Below are 22,120 nucleotides of genomic sequence, written 5' to 3'. Positions count from 1 at the left end.
AATTTTTTATATACATATTTAGAATAATGGGTATAGAATGAACTACATGTTATTTGCTTATTTTGTTTAAAAGCATGTTCAACGTACGTCTAGTAGGGGTGTAACGGTACGTGTATTCGAACCGGACCGTTTCGGTTCAGGGCTTTCGGCACGGTGCACACGTGCACCGAATGGCCGAATGCATTTTGTGTGCGCCTGTGCGGAACATAATACGTGGGTTTCCGCACGAACATATTAAGTGGCGGAAGTCTCCGCGTTCAGCGCAAGTTTTCTGTCAAACATATAACATAGTTCGGCCCGCAGAAAGATTTTTATTTACTTAGTTGTATATCCGTTTGATTATTGATGTAAATGTTTACGTGTCGTATCTAAAAGCGCATGTTAAACGCGTGTCAACGCGCTGCTTTGTTCTTTCAAAATGCGTGAGAGGATGCGCGTCTTTCGTTGCTACGCATTCATGAGACGCGCTTTCTGTGACAGCGAGAATAAGGCATGCGTGATCAGATTTTTCATCTGCACCTCACGTCAATCATATCATTGTCACAATGCGATCAGCTGGTCGGGACAGAGAAGAGCTGTAACCCGGGCTTACTCAGCTGTTACTCAGCTGCGGAGGGGTTCGTAAGTAAAGTCACAGCTTACATTGACGACACAAGCAAAGATTAGGAGAAACGTGCAAAAGATCAAAGATGGCTATGTATGCAGCTCACTAATCTCAAAATGAGTGTATAATAAGTATATCATCATGTTGCTTGCTATGCAGTTACACATAGAGCAGTAATATTATTTTTATACAGAGATGGTTCAATACTGTGAGGTTAAACAATCCAAAATAAATCAAAACAGAAAATTTTTGGTGGCAAAAATGTAGGCTAATAGTTCATAAATGTATTCAGGAATTGAATTTGTTAGTTCAAGGTTTTAGTAGAAAAAGTTTAAGAGAAGGTTAAGAAAAGAGTTACCTACTGTTATAAAATAATGTAAAAAAGAACTTTGCAGTAGTCTTTTATTTATTATTTTTTCATTTTATATATATTTTATATGTTATATTTTAATAAAAAGTGTTTAAAAAAGTGTAAACAAATTGTAAAAAAAAAGTTTATAGTAATAAACAACCTGCAGTTTAATGTTTGCATTTCTCCCTTACTGTACCGAAAATGAACCGAACCGTGGCTTCAAAACCGGGGTTCGCACCGAACCGTGATTTTTGCGTACCGTTACACCCCTAACGTCTACATATTATAATAACAGGAAACTATGCTTCATACCACAGGTGAAGAGCTTTTGTTCAAACGACACAAGTTTGCGATGCAGCTTGCGAATGTTCGTTTGAACTATGGTTTCGGGAAACACCAAATTGTTGAACTTTATCAGTAGCGATGAAACTTACAACAGTATTTGGCTAACAATAGTTTTGGGAAACGCACCCCTGGTAGTCTGCATGCAGCATAAGCATCTAAACTTAATCCTATATATCTGATTGGCTGATAGGAATATTGCTTTAAAGGAAAACACCACAGTTTTTCAATATTTTACAATGTTCTTACCTCAACTTAGAAAATTAATACAGTCCTATCTTTTTTCAATGCGTGCACTTAATATTTGTATAGCACCTCGTGAATGTATTAGCATTTAGCCTAGCCCCATTCATTCCATAGGATCCAAACAGGGATGAATTTATAAGCCACCAAACACTTCCATGTTTTCCCTATTTAAAGACTGTTACATGAGTAGTTACACGAATATGGTGGCACAAAATAAAATGCTTTTGTTTTGGAGCCATAGGAATGAATGGGGCTAGGCGAAATGCTAAGAGATTCAAGAAGCGCTGTACAAAGATTAAAAGTGCATGCCTTGAAAAAGATAGGTATGTATTAATTCATCTAAGTTGAGGTTAGGACATAGTAAAATATTGAAAAACCGTGGTGTTTTCCTTTAAGACCAATTAAAGTAGTGTTTTATCAGCAGGGACACTCTATTCATTCACACATAACACAATAACCTACTTCACAATGGACTCATTTATCTCACAGTTACCTGGTTTGCATTCGTAGAGGTCACAACACTCCCCAGGCTTGCCTGAGCTCTTGGATACCAGGATGTTGAGGTGCCCCGGCTGGCAAACTTTCCGTAAACACCCGGCTGGGCTGCACACGCAGCGGCTGGGCAGAGGGCAACATTCACCCGGTGGAGCGTATCCCTCAATTAATATGGAGTCCTCAGGGCAGCGTGGAGAAAACTGCACCTCACACCTCGCCTTGGAACAGTCTGGTCGTTCCTCTATAGAGAAAAGTACAAAGTAAACATTAGTGATGATCAGGCAAATAGCCATTCTTTCCACGTATATATTCAGGATCCAAAATAACATGTGGCATCTGCCATAACCATGTGAGTTTTTTTTTTTGGCAAAATGTAATAGTTATAATTGATCCCAATTTTTTGCCAATATCCAGATTGAATTTGCAAAAATCCGTACATTAGTTTGGCACGTATTGCAACGGTGCAAAGGAAAAAACAGCGTTGTTTGTCCCTACTATTCAAGGGAAAACCACTGAATCAACCTACTGTAAAATAACTTTGATTTCTTCCTTGTAACCTACAGTAATAAAGCATTAATTAATAACTAAATGAAAAACCATGCACAGGTACCACAGTTGCGACATTTTAAACTGAATATTGCAGGCCAAAGTCCAACTTTTTTTCAAAACATTCAATTTGACCTTCCTTCATTGAAGGAATAATTGCTTTTATTCGTCCTTTACAAGACAACAACAGCCTAACAAAGGATGAAGCCGGAGAAATTGAAAAGGTGTACTGGAGAGGCATAAAAAGATCCACAGAAAAGAAAACTCATGCTGATGTGAATGTGAATGAACGGCAAATGTCAGCGGGAGAGAAGCGGCTGGAGTGCTGTAATGCTGCTCTTGCTTGTGTGCTGTCTGATAACACTCAGAGGAGAGGTGATGTAACCACTCCAGGCACAACGCTACATGTTAAAACGCAGGCACCAATAATAATAATATGTAAACACAGCAGGTTGAGACCAAATAAAATAAATAAAAACAAACCATCCGCTCCATCTTAGCAAATGAGTTTGAATTCGTACAAATTGAATTGTCCAAAAACATACGATTAATAGAGTAAACAATAATGAAACCCCACACCTAACATCAAACAAAAACATATGAATATGGTCGTACGAATACAAATTACGTATGAGATTGTTTTGAGTTTTCCCATGAAACATAAAAGGAGACCAAGAGCCCTATTTAAACAAACTAAGCTCATGGTCTGAAGCACATGCCACACATGCACTTAGGGTGTCCGAATCCAATTTTGCCAGTTTAAAAGGTGCCAGGTGCATGGCGGAAAAGGGTACTACCTGTTCTTTTAATGAGTTGTGGGTGTGTTTTGGGTCTTATATCCTATTGCATTTAAAAGCCAATGGAGCTAACATGGCGGTATTTGTAAAAGCAAATACTGAACGCTTTTACAGAGAGAAAACTGTGATGGAGCCCCAAAAGTGTCTAGAAAACAACATTACAACAAATTATATTAAATGTGGTACAACAGATATTTGAAACATTTTAACCTTTTTGGTGTTTGACTGACTTTTGGCGCTTTTCCAATGCATAGTACCCCACAGTTTGGTTTGGGTCATGTCAGCTAACTTTTTGGGGCTTTTCCATTGGGTGCAGTACGTAGTACCCAATACTTTTTTTAGTATCACCTCAGTAGATGTTCCAAGCGACTCGAGCTGATACCAAAACGTGATCACTGATTGGTCTGAGAGAATCGTCACTACCAGTGTCATCGCTATAATGTAAAAGATTAGCTTTACCTTCATGATAGCTTGCGCTGTCTCGAGTAAACCTGTTGTCATCTGTGCTTTGCTGTAAGTTCCCAAACTCCCTTTTAGCGATGAAAACATCCACAGGTTGAGAATCAGGAACACCATAATTTTTTTCCAGACTTGCAGTGTGTGGCGGCACATTTGCAACCAGCACGTCCGCATTTATGCTTAAATGCAACTTAAATGAGGCTTAGCGGAGTGCTTTGACCGATGCCACGGGTGTTTGTACAGAAACTGTCATGTGAGACAGAGGTAGTGATAAACGCGATGTGCAAACATCTATTTGTGGTGGTCAATTTTAATTTTGTGGTGGACTGAGAAATAAATAAACGTATGGGAATATACAACGACGCTCTCACTTGTATGATGTCACAGCAGTAGGCAGCCCAAATATAACAACACGCCTATAATCCCTCCCACTGCGAAGTGATACTAAACTCGATGGAAAAGCTAACCAAGCCAAAGTGAAGTGAGCTGACCCGACCTGACCCAAACCAGACCGTGGGGTGCTATGCAATGGAAAATCGCCATTTGATTACAATTCACTTTCCTTTAAGGGGGAATAAAACTGTTTGGACAGTAGGACTGCACGATTAATCGTTTTTAAACCGAAATCGCGATGTGAATGGATGCGATTTTCGAATCGCAAGAGCTGCGATTATTTCGATTCAAAACTATCAAATATAACAATCATCTAGTACGCAGTTTTTGACAGTTCGCTTCATGTGCATTTTACGTTTGAGGCAGTTTAAGCCAATAGAGTGCATTAACACTGAGCTGCTGACTACACGCATACAAATGGAATTAACTGCACAACGCGGAATGTCATGAAGTTGGCAGATTTTGGATTCAGTCATTTTAAAAACCCATTATTACGCATTAACCGGCAAATGAAAGGACAGAAATGTGCGAAAACATTTCCCTTTTGTGTAATGTTGGACTTAAAGAAATGTGTATATACGTCCGTTTCTCGTCATGCATCGCAAACAATGACAAGCACCTCATCAGACTATAAGCAGCTTTCATTAAAACCTGGGACACAGCAGACGAAAGAGGTACATTATACTTTCTTGCACGCGCACATCTGCACCGCTTTGAATATTTACAGGCACGAGGGTTCATGAAGCGCGCACACAGAGAGCAGTCAGCACACGCGTGATCACTAAACTTAAGTTTTCTTTCTTGTCTAAGTGAACATAAACAGCTGGATGTTTATTATCAGTATATTGAAGCAGAGCAGTTTTAAAGCTGTCTTGTGTCTTAAAGTGACAGACAGTTACCTGGTGCTTTCTGTGTCAGAAATGTTTATTACACACCAAAAATTAAAATCACTCCTTAAGGGCGATTTATAGTCGTGCGTAGGTCCTACGGCGTAGCAGCGACGGCGTAGATTCCGCGTCGGTTTTCATTTATACTTGTGCGTCGCCGTCCGCGTCGACGTGCAAACACACGCGAAACCGCTGGTTGGCAGTAATCACGCGTGTAACCACAGTAGCAGCAGAAGTCGTCAGAGAAGAAGAAGCTAAGCAAGTTAACCCACAAACGAAGAAGAAATAGCAACTTGTTGTGTATAATTTGAGAAGACCAGCAATGATGGAAGTAAATAAACAGCGACTTATGTTTCAGTTTGAGTTAAATCACTCCTCAACTTGGCTCATCTTTGTTTTCACCGTCTCAAACGGAAATACCTACAGTATGACGCAGTTTTTTTTACCTGACGGGAGGGGTTCTAGTGGAACAATCACAGCGCTTACGGTCCGCGTAGAGCCGACGCGCTGTTAGAAATTTTGTGAGGTGCGCGTCAGGCTACGCAGAGCTACGCACAGGCTACGGATAGCCTACGCCGTAGCTACGCCGTAGGACCTACGCACGACTATAAATCGCCCTTTACTCTTAACTGAACAAGCTTCTGCAGCTCCACATTTAAAATCCTACAGTGAGGACTGTGCAGTGTTTTATTTGTATTTTTTGCTTATGTTAAATCATAGATTCTAATAACTAATATATTTACATTTATTACAGATGCCTGAAAAGTAAAACAAGATGAGTATAGTCTTATGATTAAAAGAAAAAACTAAACATTTGCTTGTCAGAAGCATTGTTGTAGTGACAGCCAAAACACATTGGCCTATATGTTATTTTAAATAAAACTTTCAATAAATTTGTGTTAAATTGTATTTTTTTAATGTTCTTAGATTTAAAAAAAAAAAGTTTGTCTGCAGAAGAGCAAAGTCCTGCAGACAACTTGGCACAATGTTTAAGAGGTTTTAAATAAACAGTAGCACAGCATCTTTCTTTGGTGCTATTAAAACCACCACAACAAACTTGGATGTAGCTCTTTTATTATATACTAATAAAGCGCACTTTAAATCGCGAATCGCAATTTTGATCAGAAAAATCGCAATTAGATTTTTTCTCCGAATCGTGCAGCCCTATTCTGCGACATAATTTTTTGTATATTATCAGTGTATGTATTTGATTACAAAATTGTATTTCTCTTTCAGATGTCTTTCAGATGTCACTGTAAGAATGTGCAGACCTCTTCCTTCAGAAATGTACCGTAAGCATATAATGTCCAAACAATTGATGAATAAGGAGGAAAATGCATCGCATAGCAAAATCAGCAATACCACAGACTTTGTTGACTAAGGTTATACTTCGTACGCACCACCAAGACACTGATTAATTTACTTGCTAACTGTATTACAGATGTAGTCAAGCCATGAAACAATCACACATAAAATATTTAAAATATTCACAAAGAAATATCTCACAAAGAAACTACGGCATGTGGCAGAAAGTCCACTATAGAGCCGCTCCTTTTTTAAGAGAGAGGCTGTAATTACCTCAAAGAAAGAAAGAGAACAATAATGCCATATCACAATAAGTGTGGAGAAGACAGACACGTCTCTGAAAAGCTTCTCATATTTAAGCACTGTGTGTTTATGTGTCATTATACAAGTGCTCAGGCTTTTTGTTCTCACCGAGGATTTTACAAAAATTATGACAATTATGAGCGTTTTTTTCATTTGCAGGTAAATGCCACCTGAATGTGAATTGACTTCATAACGGAGATGTGATCAGGTTGAGAATAAACAACACTGTGACGTGTCAAACGGGACATGCAACAATCACCTAATGAGACAAAACATCACGACAGTGACATGCTACTAGTCTAGCAAAACATGCTTAATTTACATGTATGGATTTTTTAAGTGTGTCTGCGCTATATGTTGAAGCACTGCCCAATACACCATTGTCTCCGACACATTTATGCATTTGCACAACACAGTTGTGTGTTTTCTGGATATCAAACCTATAACCGCAGTGCTCTACCTGTTGAGCTACAGAAGACACCAATTTACAGAAGACATGGAATATAGTAAATATAATAACAGTATAAGAGTTATTTAAATTCACTTTGATATGGGTCTCTAAGTTGCAGTTTAAAGTATACACCAAAACCGAAAGCTCTTTAATCCCTTTCATCTTCTGCCATTTCTATCCTAAAACTAATTTTAAGCTTTCAAAATATTTGGCAATCCCCTACACATCATTATCTCTGTCCTTCAGTGTCAGCTATTATGTGTTCCTTCTCTCAAGAGAGCATTGCTATAAATAAATAGCTTTTGAATTTGCTCTCGCGCAAATTTTGTTGACCCTTGGCCTGGTCCATTGTTGGATAAATTGAGACGGAGCCTTAGACGGTAAATGTGACCTGTGCCATCTAAATAAGTCATCTTATATAAACTCACCTAGGATTATTAGGAACACCATACTAATACTGTGTTTGACCCCCTTTTCGCCTTCAGAACTGCCTTAATTCTATGTGGCATTGATTCAACAAGTTGCTGAAAGCATTCTTTAGAAATGTTGGCCCATATTGATAGGATAGCATCTTGCAGTTGATGGAGATTTGTGAGATGGACATCCAGGGCACGAAGTTCCCGTTCCACCACATCCCAAAGATGCTCTATTGGGTTGAGATCTGGTTACTGTGGGGGCCATTTTAGTACAGTTAACTCATAGTCATGTTCAAGAAACCAGTTTAAAAATGATTTGAGCTTTGTGACATGGTGCATTATCCTCCTGGAAGTAGCCATCAGAGGATGGGTACATGGTGGGCATAAAGGGATGAACATGGTCAGAAACAATGCTCAGGTAGGCTATGGCATTTAAACAATGCCCAATTGGCACTAAGGGGCCTAAAGTGTGCCTGGAAAACATCTCCCACACCATTACACCACCAGCCTTCACAGTGGTAACAAGGCATGATGGATCCATGTTCTCATTCTGTTTACGCCAAATTCTGACTCTACCATCTGAATGTCTCAACAGAAATCGAGACTCATCAGACCAGGCAACATTTTTTCAGTCTTCAACTGTCCAATTTTGGTGAGCTTGTGCAGACTGTAGTCTCTTTTTCCTATTCGTAGTGGAGATGAGTGGTACCCGGTCTTCTGTTGTTGTAGCCCATCTGCCTCAAGGGTGTTGTGGCTTCACAAATGCTTTGCTGCATACCTCGGTTGTAACGAGTGGTTATTTCAGTCAAAGTAGCTCCTCAATATATATATTGAATCCAATGGCAGAATACTTCGACCCATGTATAAACGAAAAATATTTAATCCACCAATTAGAATGCACTGATTGCAAGATTGTGGATGTGTGAATAATACATTTTTATGTATTTTAATTGGTTGTATTTCGCCATTGTTTATATTAGCAGGTGTGGCTTTCTTTTAATCAGTTGTTTCTTTTCACCCTGCTGAATGTCTGCCAAAACAAAATGTAATAAATCAAATGAAATGCACTCACATCAAGTAAAGCTTCCTTGCTGATTTATTCAAAAAAATATAAGTCAACACAGCAAAACACACAGACATCACCAAGGCGCTACTGTAGTACTCTCTGTTTACGTGTTAATGCGTCTGATTAATGCTAGTGTGATGAAAGAAAAAGTGAGAAAAAAACATCGCCTTCTCTTAAGCAGAGCTACAGCCCGATGTTATTTGTGCCTTTGCTGTGATTTCTCTTTTGACGACAATGACAGATGCTCGCCACTCATCACATGGATGTTGTTGCCAGGCATCTGCTGCAGAGATGTAAACAGATTGTTACATATAAAATTCAATCTGGGAGCAGCCTCGACCCCTAGGCATACCTTCACCTTCTGAGAGGCGGCAGAACGCTGTGTTCTCGGCCACTCACCACGGTGAGGGACAATGTGACCATGTCTTAGGACGCTAAACAAGCAGGTAATCTCCACGGTTTGCATCAAAGATTGAAACTCTGGTAAAGGATGTTAAGACGTTGATTGTAACAACCTAGTTTGTATGGAGATTGGAATTTTGAGCGATGAAAAGACCCACAGCGGATAATTATTGCCTATAGAAATACTGTTCTTCAAAGCACACCATCAAATCAGCAGTCATTGATGGAGACAGGGCTCTGGCTGAGAGCAGCAGGTTGGCTTGGCACCGTAAAGTCATTACTTGATATTCCACAGAGCCGTTGAAATCTGCAAAATCCTATGTGGTCAGAGAAATAAGGAAGACCAAGAAAGCACCAGAGGAAAACCTTGGAGAATAAATAAAACACAACAAACCGAAGGTAAACAAGCAGACAGCTCCGATAATTCAGAAAGGAACATTGCTATGGAGAGCTTTAACAGGTGTACTGGGTGCTACTAATCCTCTATTGTCTTATGCACCCAAAACACCTTTGTTACCTTGAGTAACCTTCAACTGTTATCAAATTCAAGTAAACTCCACAATTACACGAAGATAAACAAGTTCAGAATGTTAACAGTGTACTTTATAAATAACAGAATAATATGATATAAACCATTTAATGTATAAAATTTCAAGGTGCAATTCTGCAAGTAGACTTAGGGGGCGTGCACACCAAAGCTTTTTTACGCGTCTGAAAACACCTGGCAGACCGCTTTATTTCAGCCAACTGTCAGCTTTCTTCAGCTGAGCGCTTTGGTTGCTGTGATCCTTATGGTTTGTTTATCAGTCGTTGTACTATGTGCCGGTTGGTTATTGTGATATTTGTCCCACCCCTCTTCCACTGTGATTGTATGACCGTGTGAGGAATTACATTGATGGGCTGAGCTTTTCACCCAAAGTTTAATATTTTTCAACTTTTGGTCCTCAGCGCAAAAAACCACAGAGCCCTGACGTTCAGCGTGGAAAAAAACTGCCAGCTGGTGGCTTTTTTGAAAAACGCCACGGTTCCACTGCAATGAAAACATGTGCCAGCCGCCGGCGTAAAAGCTTTGGTGTGCATGCCCCCTTAGAATATAAACAGTGTAACTTTAAGTAGGTTGTGTAATGCATACAGTTGCCAGGTTGTGGATGTGCTAATAACACCTCACTTACTAATTCAGAGCTTTGTCTATTTTCCATCTTTATCTTTATCTGAACATTTCCTTAAAAAAGAAAAACAAAATACTAACTAACCCTTGGCTATGTATACTGTATTATGCAGAGTTCACACCAGACGCAGCTGAGGCGGCAAGCGGAGGGATTTACATGTTATGTCAATGCAAAGACGCGATTAGGCATCCTGCGGCGCGGTACGCGCGGTAATTGAGCGTTGTTGCATAAAACGCGCGAGTTGAAAAATCTGAACTTCGGCGGATTTCCGCAACGCGTTAACCAATCACGACTTTGCTGTAGTAGTGACGTGAATTAAAGGAAGCGAGCGGAGTCTCAGCAGAGTCGCAGAAGGCCCTCCCATGACGCCAATTTCCGCATGGATGTCTGGAATGACTAGAATTTCACGAGGGCTTTCAATCGCGAATGAAGCAGGTAAACTTAAATGTTCAAGCATCCAACTTGCCGCCTCTACCCAGGGTTTATACAGAAATCCTTAAGTTAAATTTACTACTTTTTACTACCTTTTTTACTACCTTCAGAATATTTTTTAAAACCATCACGACACTGAATTGCAAGTGTTAATCAGCGACCTTTCTATTATTTACACAGATTTTGACATATATAACATACAAAAAAAGAATTAAAGTGAAAAAATTCTTCTGACTGAAATATTTTTCAGGCCAAGTCATATTCCTTTACCTAACACTTTATGTAGGCGAGACCAATAGCATTTTAAGGGGAGATTTTTTGCCATAAATTCCATATTGAAGTCTCATGTGGCATATAGGTAGCTGTAGTTTGCAGGGCATTTCAGATTAAGGCGAAACAGCTAGATAACTCACTATATAAAAAGAAAACATGAATATCACCACCTTTAATGATTGTTTTATTAATTATTTATTAATTGTAAATGTATTTATTTTAGCATTTACTAATAATTTTTTAATCAAAGTTGAAACTGTTAACATTAGTGAATGCACCATGAACCACGGTCAATTACTGTAATGACATAAACAAGAATTAATTAATGCTTATATACTCTATATTTTTCATTGTTTGTTTGTTATATAATGCATTTACTAATGTGAACAAATACAACTTTTTAATATCATATTATTCAGTACACATAAACGAATAATCCAGGGTCTGTTCTGTTCACACAACAGTTTACAGTCACAGCTCTAATACAGTAACGTTATGTATGAATATAAACCCTGAACGAGTAACTCGAGTCAAACTCGTGTAGAAATCGCACAGGATGTCTGTAACCATCGTGACAGTTGTTAATTGAATGACTGTACATTTCTCAACAAATTATTATGTTACAATAGAGGCAGCGCTGATCTGCTAGTTTATGCGCAATGTTTCTGCTGTTTACTTTCTCCTAAGACCTAAATGGTCGTGTTTATATGAGGATATTTGCAAAGACGGGATTTTTGAGGCATATGTGTTATTTAAGGCCAATAAAGCGGCAAAAATACTCACAACACATGCTCAATGAGAATCGAATGCGCGGCTTGCATGCTCTTCTGACACAGAAACTGCGGACGCACTGTTGTTTGTGTTTGAATGGCTTAAAATCACCTGTTTTTAAACTGCTGTGCTTAAATATATGTACAAATGTTACGTTTTTGTGACCACACGCAAATGCAACTGCAAGAACCGACAGGTGGATGACATCAAAGTCCCGCGAGAGCATTTCGGAAGCAGTCTCCTCTTATGATTCCTCGTCAATCGCTCTCACAGGATTTGGATGTCATCTGCCTCTTGGTTCTTGTGGATCCACATGAAGTTTACCCACGAGTTAAACAAACCAGTTGTACCAGCCACTGGCTATATCAGCATAGCATGTAAAAGCGTGCCGCGGATGATCAGTAACGTGAGAAATCATTTACCCCCAAAATACAGGACCCCTTACGTTAGTCATACTGTGCAAAGACACACAATTACCTGTTTGGTTTTCTTATCCCACGAACTGAAAGGCTTGCCAATCTTCATTATTTCGCTAAGCCAAGTCAATCGTCTTTTACACCTTTATCGATCTTCAAAACATCGGAGCCTTCCTGCATTATAAGTTTGACCATGCTAGCTGAAAAAGTTTTACCTCAGCTTAACGTGATACAGTCAGAAAACCCGGAGTGGATCCGGTCCGTAGTGATTACAGAACGCTTACAGCGGAGAGAGGAACGTGATTTGGCTCCACTTCAGGCTTTGATCACATCCCAGAGATGAAAGATCTTTGATTATTTGCCCAGATATGCAGGTGATTTGAACTAATTTCCAATCGAAAATTTACTACCTCGTCAGATGACGCTTACTACTTTTTACTACTTTTTACTGGCCTTAATTTGGCATAATTTAATTTACTACCTTTTACTACTTTTTACAACCCCGCGGAAACCCTGTCTACCGAGGTTGGTGTGAATGCCCCATTAGACTTGATGAGACTAGTTTTAGTGCACTTATGTATTGCTGTTCTTGTGTTGCTCTAATTGCTTCTGTTGTTTACCTCATTTTTAAATCGCTTTGGACAAAAGTGTCTGCTAAATGACTAAATGTAAATGTAAACATTGAAACGTTAGGTATTAGTGAATGCATTTGTTGCCAGATTGCAATGGAAAGTAACATAAAATATAAACATTAAAACTTTATGCTAACAGTGCATGTTTACAACTGCAGGGTGTACGGTGATAGACACAACAGATATGTAGGTAAACAGATGCTTTATGTCAAAGCTGTTTATAATGGTACATTTTCTCATAGCTGGAAAACTATATTGGCCAATAAGCAATATGGACCAGAATGTACTATTTTTAGCTAAACAAATACTGTAGATGTCACGAACTGTAGATGGTTGGGAACATTTCCTATCAATTCTCATTTTTTTGCAATGATATCAACCACTTGTATCATCGGATATTGCAGTTAAATATGCTTTAAGAGAGCTTTATACAATTTCTAGTGCTTTACCAAACTAAGGCTTCCACATATGACCATACAGTATGCCAAGAGGAAAACTCTGTCCTTGGATCATGATGCTAAAAACCATAAAAGCGACTCATTTTATCATATAATATAAATTTAGAACATCAGTCAAACTCTGATTTTTTTCTTTTCCCGTGCTGAAAATCCATTTAAATGCAAAACGACAGACAGTGGTTTGATGAAATGTAAATAAGGAAGGTGAGAGATCAGCTTTTTCAGCCTTAGGCAAACAAGAGCGAGGAATGATTTGAGACGGTTCGTGTTTTTCTTGCACTGATGGAAGCTGCTTTGAAAGAACTAAGGCACATCTGTACACAGAATGCATTTAAAGCGCATTAAGTCTTACTTGAAACTACATCCCTACGTAGATGGCATTTTAGGGCATAGGAACACCCTCTATGATAACGCTTTAAAAGGTAGCCTAATTTTGGCCAAAATCAAATGTTAACTATAAATATATTTAAAATAAATATCCAGTATTTATGAAAAATTTTCAATCTGTCTGTCTATCCATGCACTCTTTTAAGATATAGATGCCTTTGTTAAAAAAAAACATAGAAAGGTGTAAAGAAAGAAGGCTGAGATCATATTTCAAACTGGATAAAGAATTAGCATAAGCGAGATAAAATCAAACTGTTACATCAAACACTGATACGTCTCTCTAATGACTCACTACCAGCACTACTTACCAGGGATTGAGTGCAAAAAGATATCTCCTACACAATATCATAGACCCTTGAGAATCCACTGACACATTTTAACCAGCCCATTACACAAACCTGGTTAGGAGAGCTTTTAATGGTCACATCTATATTGTGTGTACAGTATAATCAGCAGGTAGATCTGAAAAGATGACTGGGGAATATGTTTGACTTCTTTTAAGTCAAACTACACACTTTTGTTACATAATACACATCTTCTATATAAATCATTTTATGCTCAGAAGTGATGTTAGCACATCAAAATCATCATTGAGGTTTTCATATAGACACGGCAACACTTCCCCGTCCCCAGCTTTCGTTTCTTTGGCAACCAATTTCAAGCGTTTGGTGAGCTCTTGCACGCTGAGGTGAGAAACATCTTAACGCTTTACCCCGAATACTGCCTAAAACGGGATTTGTGGTAACTCTATACAAGGGAGCAATTTTTTCCATGGAGCCATACAAAAACTAAAGATTTGTGATTTTCTTAATGAAGATTAACAGTGCTACTTAATATTTTCCATGAATTATTTCGCCAGCATTAAATGTTTTTATAATTGTAAAATGATTTAAATAGCAATCAAATTGCAAGATGCAAGATTCATTTTAACAATCATTACCATAATTTACTATCAAACTACGAAATTAACTACTAATGCACTAAAAATGACAATTCTAGGCCGAAACTGAATCAAAATTGTATAATTGTTTTAATTTGAAAGTTTTTTACAACATACATTTAATGAATCTGAGTTGTATTATAGATAAATAAATAACTACAAACCAATAAAATAATCAAACATTTTTTTAAAAACTATTAATATAGATAATCATTTTAATGAAAGCAACAGGCAAGGCACAGTCTTTGGCTCAAAAAAGGGCTTCAGTGATCAGCACATGACACATACTGTACCAGTCCAGCATGAGTTACTGAAAACTGTGCACTTCCTCATCAGTTACTGACAAACCCGATAAACCTTAACAACTATATTTGATAGCCTGTTGCATTTCAAAGAAAGACTTGAACTTGACTTAAGAACAAACAAACATGCGAAACAATGCACGTGATCTCAGATGGTAGAGACACCATAAAGTCAATCACAGGCAGTGGTGCATTACACAGAACTTGTGTGTCATTTTGATTATTTGTACACAGCTGTCACGATCACGCTTTGCTGTGTAGCGCTGTGATAACGTCTGCAGTGACACTGAAATCTGAGAGGCAGAACGGCATTGACATTTCCAGGTGCCAAAATTTTGGTTCATCCCTAAAATGAACAAATAATCAACAAATAAAACAGAAAATTCTAACTAGGTGGCTGGTACGACAACATTGTAGTAATATATTTATAGAACGTTAGTCTCTGAGCCAAGTGTCTATTTTATTATCTTAGGGTGTTTTCACATATACACTGTTTAGGTCTGCCCAAATGACGTGTCGCTCCGAGTACGGTGCGTTTGGGTCAGTGTGAACACAACAGCCGCACTCGGGTGCGCACTAAACGGCCGCTCCGAGACCGCTCTAAACAGGTGGTCTCGGAGCGGCTGTTGCCGAAATCTGGGGCGACCCACCTGTGGTGTGAACACTGCTGGACCTCGGGCCGAACCAAATACAGGAAGTTCTCCACATGTTTGAGCCTGGGCTTTCGTTGTGACGTGAGCCAGGTGTTATATTGTGGGTTAACAACAAACAAGCCAATCCTGGTCCGTTGCATAGAGATTCGCGGTCTCCTTTACGTTTGAGGTGATGATTTTATAAATGCATAGCTGTCCTCCACACACAAATAGTGACATTACGGGCTTTTTAGCAAACGGCTCCGTGAGAAAGGCTTTAATAGAACAGCTACGCAATTTCGCGTTAAAGCAAAGAAACTTCGCAAAGACGTGCATCGTTTATCTCCACATTTTGATAGCTGCGCTGTCCCTGTCAGGCTGGTTGTCGTGGAAACGTGGGGGTGGTCATGAGACGATAAGAGCTGTCAGAGACCAATGACAGCGCTGACCGTTGTCACATGGTGTACGGTGCGGCATGTCGAGTAAAGTAAAAAATATATATATGTGAACACGGACCGCACTAACTGAAAAATGATACAATGTATTTTGGTGCGCTCCGAGGTCGCAACACGGTGCGCACCAACATATGTGAAAACAACCTTAAACAAAACAAAAAAGGTGACACAATGCACCCATTACACTATTAAGTTTGTGTGACAGGTGGTGTCACTGCAAATGTTTTGGAAGTGACAACTGCAGGTATGGATCTCTGAAATTAACGCTTTTTGTGAGCGTGTAATGAAAGCGCACGAACCTGTAATAGGTTAAGTAACAGTAACCATAGCAACATTTTAGCATCTTACTGTTACAAATTTTGCATTAGCTATTTTTGAGTAAATTAATAGCCATCATCATTATCATTCATGTACTTTTAGTAAACAGCTGCTGGAAGACTTGCTATGCTTTGTTTATGCTCTTTTACTCTTGGAAAACGCAGAGCCAGTGTAAAAACAAATGTGGTGGAAAGAGACACTGTTGTCAAAATTTACGAATGAGTCAATGAAACACATTCCTCCATCTCCGTGACTCCTAGAGAAACGACGCACACCTCAGACAGGCTGTCAATGTTGAATAGAGAGTGACGTTGTTGCATTTTCAAAGTAGTTGTGCAGTTTGGTTTTGTACACGCAACGTGGATTTGATGAAAATGTGGTTGTCATTTCCCGAATGTTTTTAGAAGTGGATTTGTAGATTTTGGTCATCACTCTTGTAAACAACCAAGCCTTGTTTAGAAGCACTTTGGTTAACGCTTACACACATGCACTAAAAGCTCAAGGGTTTTTATTAGAATAATGCTAAATAGAGTTTTATGTACCCAGGTTATAAGCCTATAGGTCAGTTCCTCTGGGGCTGGTTAAAAGATAGCCAGGTTGAGAAAATGAGATGAGAGAGTGAGCAAAAGAGAGAAAGAGAGAGAGAGAGAAAATTGAAAGGAGTTCGGGGAGCGGTTTTACAGCCAGATAACTGGCCTTAGCTGAATAAGACCCACACCCCAGCGAGCAGTTTGCTCTCCATTAAATGACACAAACACCGACCAAGTGCCTACTTTCCTCTTGCAAAACAGCCTTCTTTGCTATACAATATGCTCAACATTACTGTCCGCTAATGGAAATATCAGTCAGTTTAGTGCCACTGAAAGATTATGGCCATTTTCTCATACAAGTACAGCACCAGCTTTTTGGGGTACCCACATTAGAAAGCGATAAAAGTAAACAAAAAGTACACTTTGTCATGTGAAGGACCATCTGGTAGATAAAGCTTTAATACTTCTAAGGGATGACTGATGTAAGCAGATCCTGACAGATGTATGGATGGAGGAACAATGCTAGAAAGAATATAAGAGGAGTGGCACCAGGCGTGGCTCCTCGCCTCTACACAGACCCCATTCTGTGACAATCCGGCCACCGCTGCGCAATAACACCCAGCGGAGGGAGTGTCTGAAACAACAGCATGTCTGTCTGTCAATGCTGAGCTCCTATTAGCACCATCAGTGGCTTTTTCTGTGGAGTGTTAGATTACATGTCCCGCTGAGACGCTGGTTTGTTTGTTCATTATTGAGCTGCTAGCGTTACGTCGTGTTGTCAAGTGCACCGCAAACTGGAATAAAGTCCGCATCTCAAGCATTTCTAGATTGGGTCTGAATGAAAATAATTCAATGAGACAGTATGGCACACGCTTCATTTGGCGCTCCTGATGGGATTTTTGTTCTGATGCTGATTATTATTGCACCTGAATATGGTATACATCTACAACTTGGTTAACCAAATTAAATCTTTTAGAAGTGCTTTCGAGCTAAACCCTTCAACCAGCACGACTCCTCGAGGCTCGGGTTGGAAAGCATTTAATCTAAGCCTCAGATCAGCTTGTCTGCAAACCACCCACGGTGCATTTATATACCGTCTGAAGCATACAAAAAGTGACATATAGATAAAAAATATCTTCACAATCTTAGCTTGCAGAGACAATTATAAGCAATTCATTGGTAGGTTACGGTTCTCTTAAATGTTTAAACACTGTGGTGCTATCCAAAGATGGCTATTTGCTTTGGCTAATTCAGACACATCAATCAATACATTAATTGGATACTGGGACAGCACTATCTGTTATCTGACCAATTACAGAAAATTAAAGTGTTGAGGAAACCTGCTTAAAAATAATCATTACTTTTGAAAATTTGTGGTTCTGTGCCACTATAGGGACAAAGAAATAGCACTTTTCTATTACACTAGTACAGGGGTTCACAAACTTTCAGGATCTGGCTAGGTGGGTACCATCTTTCTCAAGACTCTTTATAAATATGGCGAAAGCAATACACAATTATTATCTTTAACAGTGCAAAGTTTTATTCTTTGCTATTGTATGAGTAAAAATATAAATCACTGTCATTGCTAGTCATTAAAGGGATGCTTCAGCCAAATATTAAAATTACCCCATGCATTTCTCACCCTCAAGCAATCCGAGATACACATGCCCGTCATCTTTCAGATTAAAACATTTTGAGTTATTTAAGTAAATGTCCTCGCACTTCCAAGTAGCATTCGTTGCCATGGGTACGTTACGCAGTGACTCTTGTGAATTGCGTGATTTCAAGATGCAGTCGTTACCGGAAGCTAATTATTATAGTTTATAAAGTTTAAAATATGGATTTTTTCGCACAATATTGCATCGATTACCGGCACAAGACCTTTATTACCCATTGGAGCCATGTGGATTACTTCTGTGAAGGATGGATGCACTTTTTTTAACTCCAAATGTTTTAAAGCAACACCAAAGAGTTTTTTTTAACCTTAAAATAACGTTTCCAAAAAAGTTTCAGTCGTTCATCCACTCGAAACAGGGTGAACAGCACTTTCACATTCGCTTTGCAGCCCTCTATCGACCAAAACTGCACTAAAGTAGTTTCCAACCGTCGAATCGCGGTCCTGTAGTTCGAGTGAACACTACAAAAACTTGCTTTACGGCAGACCTACAATCCAATCAGAGCCAGCTTTCCTGCAGTAGGCTAAGTTATTTAAGACAGTGGTAATTGACAATTCTGCTTCCAACCTGTGGGGGGAGCAAAGAGCAAAAACTATTTAGTGTTGCTTTAATCTGAAAGATGATGGACATGTTTTTCGAATTGCTTGATGTTGAGTAAATCATGGGGTAATTATGATATTTGGCTGGAGTATCGCTTTAATCAGACTAAGCTTTTTATTTGTGGGTAATTATCCCACTGTGTGACTAAATCCTCCGACAAACCTCTGCACTACTGGACTCCACAATATTTGCTAATGTTTGAATACAGGAACAAAATTTTCTAAGAAATTTAACACCAGATTCAACTACACATACACTTCACAAAATCAAAGGCCACAAAAACATCCTTTAACTCAAAATAAACCCATGATTTAAATACACTTACAGTATGACAATTTCAAGGCCGGGAAAGTTGCACCTTCTGCATCTTGACTTGTGAGGTTGTGGACATGCGCCGCACTTTGTATTGCAGGTAAACGCTGCTCCAGCAAACCCTATCATCTTAATGACAGTTGGACTGCTGTCTGTAAGACGCTTGACACACCACCGCAAGAAAGTGCAGGAGCGAGAGAAGGAGAAAGGGGAAGATAAAGAGTAAGACAGAGAGAGCCTGCTGTGGCCAGACAAGAAAGAAAAGCCTCAGACACAGTAGGAGGCTGCAGACAAGCAGAGGCAGAGGATAAAGGTTGATAGATGTACAACAAAAAGATAGCAAGTAAAAGAGAGGAAAAAACAGATGGAGTGGGGTGACAGAAAAGAGGGAGAGATAGAAAGACAAGCAAAGAGAGATCCGAGGTTCTCTGGCCCCTAGCCAGGAAGGGTGAGTATCAATCTGTCTGTGACTCTGCCAGAATTCTCTATGAATAATGCAGCCTCATTCCCAGCTCTAGTCCTGTCTGTAATCTGCATAACGGGAATGACTTTACTCCCAGGTTGCTGTTTCGCAAAATCACCGGCGGCCATAGTTTATTTATTTATTTACTTTAGTTCATCAGGACGCGCGGACCCATAAGATCGCGCTCATTTCCTGAGCCGCGCCTGCCGCACGGCCGTCAGGCCCTGATGAATTACAGAGAAAGGAGAGTTATTTTTTCTGCATTACTTCTTTCCTCCATGTGTGTGAGCGAATAGAAGAGACCAGAAGAGTGTTGAAATCCACAAATTACCTGAGCAATCTAACAGAAAATCTAAATGTGAAATATTTTTGGCTTCTGAAACTAAAAGAAATAAAATCGTAGCAAATTTTTATGTGAAAACTGCCGTAACACAGTACAACAAATCTTTCTTTCTAGACACAAATGTGACCCTGGACCACTAAACCAGTCAAAAGGGTCAATTTTAGTAAAATTTGAATAAATAAGCTTTCCAATGATGTATGGTTTCTTAGGGTACGACAATATTTGGCTAGTGTACCCAAATATTGCCATTTTCCCTGGACACGTTCTGGCCAGGATTTCGGGCACGTCCTATGGAGGTCGCATTGGTTGACTGCATACGTCATCGAGGTTTAATAGTTCAGATTCTATTTCCAGAAAAGCAACTTTTGCATTTCAAGGTACAAATAAAACTACAATGATTGTATGTCTTAAGAAAAATAAATGTTAAAATGTTTTTAACTAAAATGTGAATACCTCGATGACATATGCGGTCGACAAATGCGACTACGCACAAAATCCTGGCCAGGACGTGTCCTGGGAAAATGGCACGTATGGTCACCCTATTTTTGGCCAAAATACAACTATTTGAAAATTTTGAAAATAAATGTAATATTTAAAAAATCACCTTTAAAGGCGGATTGCACAATGTTTGAAAAACGCTTTGGAAAAGGGAGTCGGGCCGACTAACAAAACATACTTGTAGCCAATCAGCAGTAAGGGGGCATGTCTACTAACCGACATCCTTGCCGAGGTTGGGTATGTGTGGGGCGGGTCTATCAAAAGAAGGTCCAGATTCTATTGGGGTAGGGGTGTGTTTGTTTAGGTGATTTCAAATACGGAACAATATGGAACATGACCTTACTTAATATCCTAATGATTTTTAGCATACAAAATGAATAACTATCAGCAATGTATTGTTGGCTGTTGTATACCTGTGCTACTTATGACTGGTTTTGTGGTCCAGGGTCACAAATTTCTTTTCTACTTAGCATTTTACTAAAACGGGTTTCCTTTACTTTGTAGAAATGCTAATTTCTTATTTTTCAAGTCATTGATTGATAGTAATATTCATCTTGACACATCTAGGGGAGCTGCCTTTATGTCGTCTCCTCTGAGATATTGAAAGAAATCTGTAATTCACAGCAAAATGTAATTTGCACAAACAGTTATTTCGCAAACTGCAGCCCCCCTTAGCTCTGCTTACACGTTGAATACAAACAATGCTGTTTACAGTGATTCCAGAGCTTAGCTTGGCTTAAAAGAAAGTTTGTCATATTTCGCATTTTGTCAGAAGATTAAATCTCTAAGTCGTGAGAGTTGAAGTGCAGTACACAAGCTCGTCTCATCTGTCTACAGCTCCGAGAAACGTGCAAATGAGTACGAACAGCACCTGGAAAACAATCCTCAGATTCCTTCTCAGCCCTTCTTTCACCTCAGCAGACACTCTCAGCAGGTTTACAGCATGTGAGCGTGTCAGTGACCTTAACTGTGTGTGTCAGTAAATAAGTACGTGTTTTTGTTGAGGGTGGAGGTTCTTCAGGAGCCAGACGGATTAGCGCCTTTCTATCTTATTAAAAACCTTCGAAATTTAAATGCAAGGTCGCTGGATTTGGTCTGGAATGCAAAAGGAGTAATTATCTCGCCACCTAAAACAATCCCCGTAAACCATTTTACTGACACACAATCACCCTTGTGATACTGAGCTACAGTCTTTGAACTACAAGGCTAACGGTTTTATTTCTTACAGATGTAAAACGAGATTTGTGAGCTTTCCATACCGAATTCCTCAAGTGATTGAGTGTCCTCAAAATAGGGCCCAAACCACCCTTGATTCTCAGCTTTTCGAATGTTGCAGTAAAAACAAACACAAAAACCGGTGCACTTCATCATTCTTTGCCCACACTGACTGCATACAGCGTGTCTTAATAAACACCATTGATTTCCTACGGCTTTCTCGACTGTAGAGTC

The 22,120-nt window shown here is 39.2% G+C and overlaps 1 protein-coding gene across 2 annotated transcripts in view; it reads right to left on the bottom strand.

The window, feature by feature from the left end:
* Positions 1 to 22,120, bottom strand: part of crim1 (cysteine rich transmembrane BMP regulator 1 (chordin-like)) — a 126,682-nt gene that overhangs the window by 59,093 nt on the left and 45,469 nt on the right. For both annotated transcript variants that reach the window (XM_065288550.2, XM_065288549.2), the window contains exon 3: positions 2,038 to 2,280. In XM_065288550.2, coding sequence (XP_065144622.1) covers positions 2,038 to 2,280 — 243 coding nt within the window. The remainder of the gene's footprint in view (positions 1 to 2,037; positions 2,281 to 22,120) is intronic.

This window comes from Paramisgurnus dabryanus, chromosome 17 (genome assembly GCF_030506205.2).
Source record: "Paramisgurnus dabryanus chromosome 17, PD_genome_1.1, whole genome shotgun sequence".
NCBI lineage: Eukaryota > Metazoa > Chordata > Actinopteri > Cypriniformes > Cobitidae > Paramisgurnus > Paramisgurnus dabryanus.
Note: the sequence above shows the minus strand (reverse complement) of the source record. Positions and strands in the feature narration are given on the sequence as shown.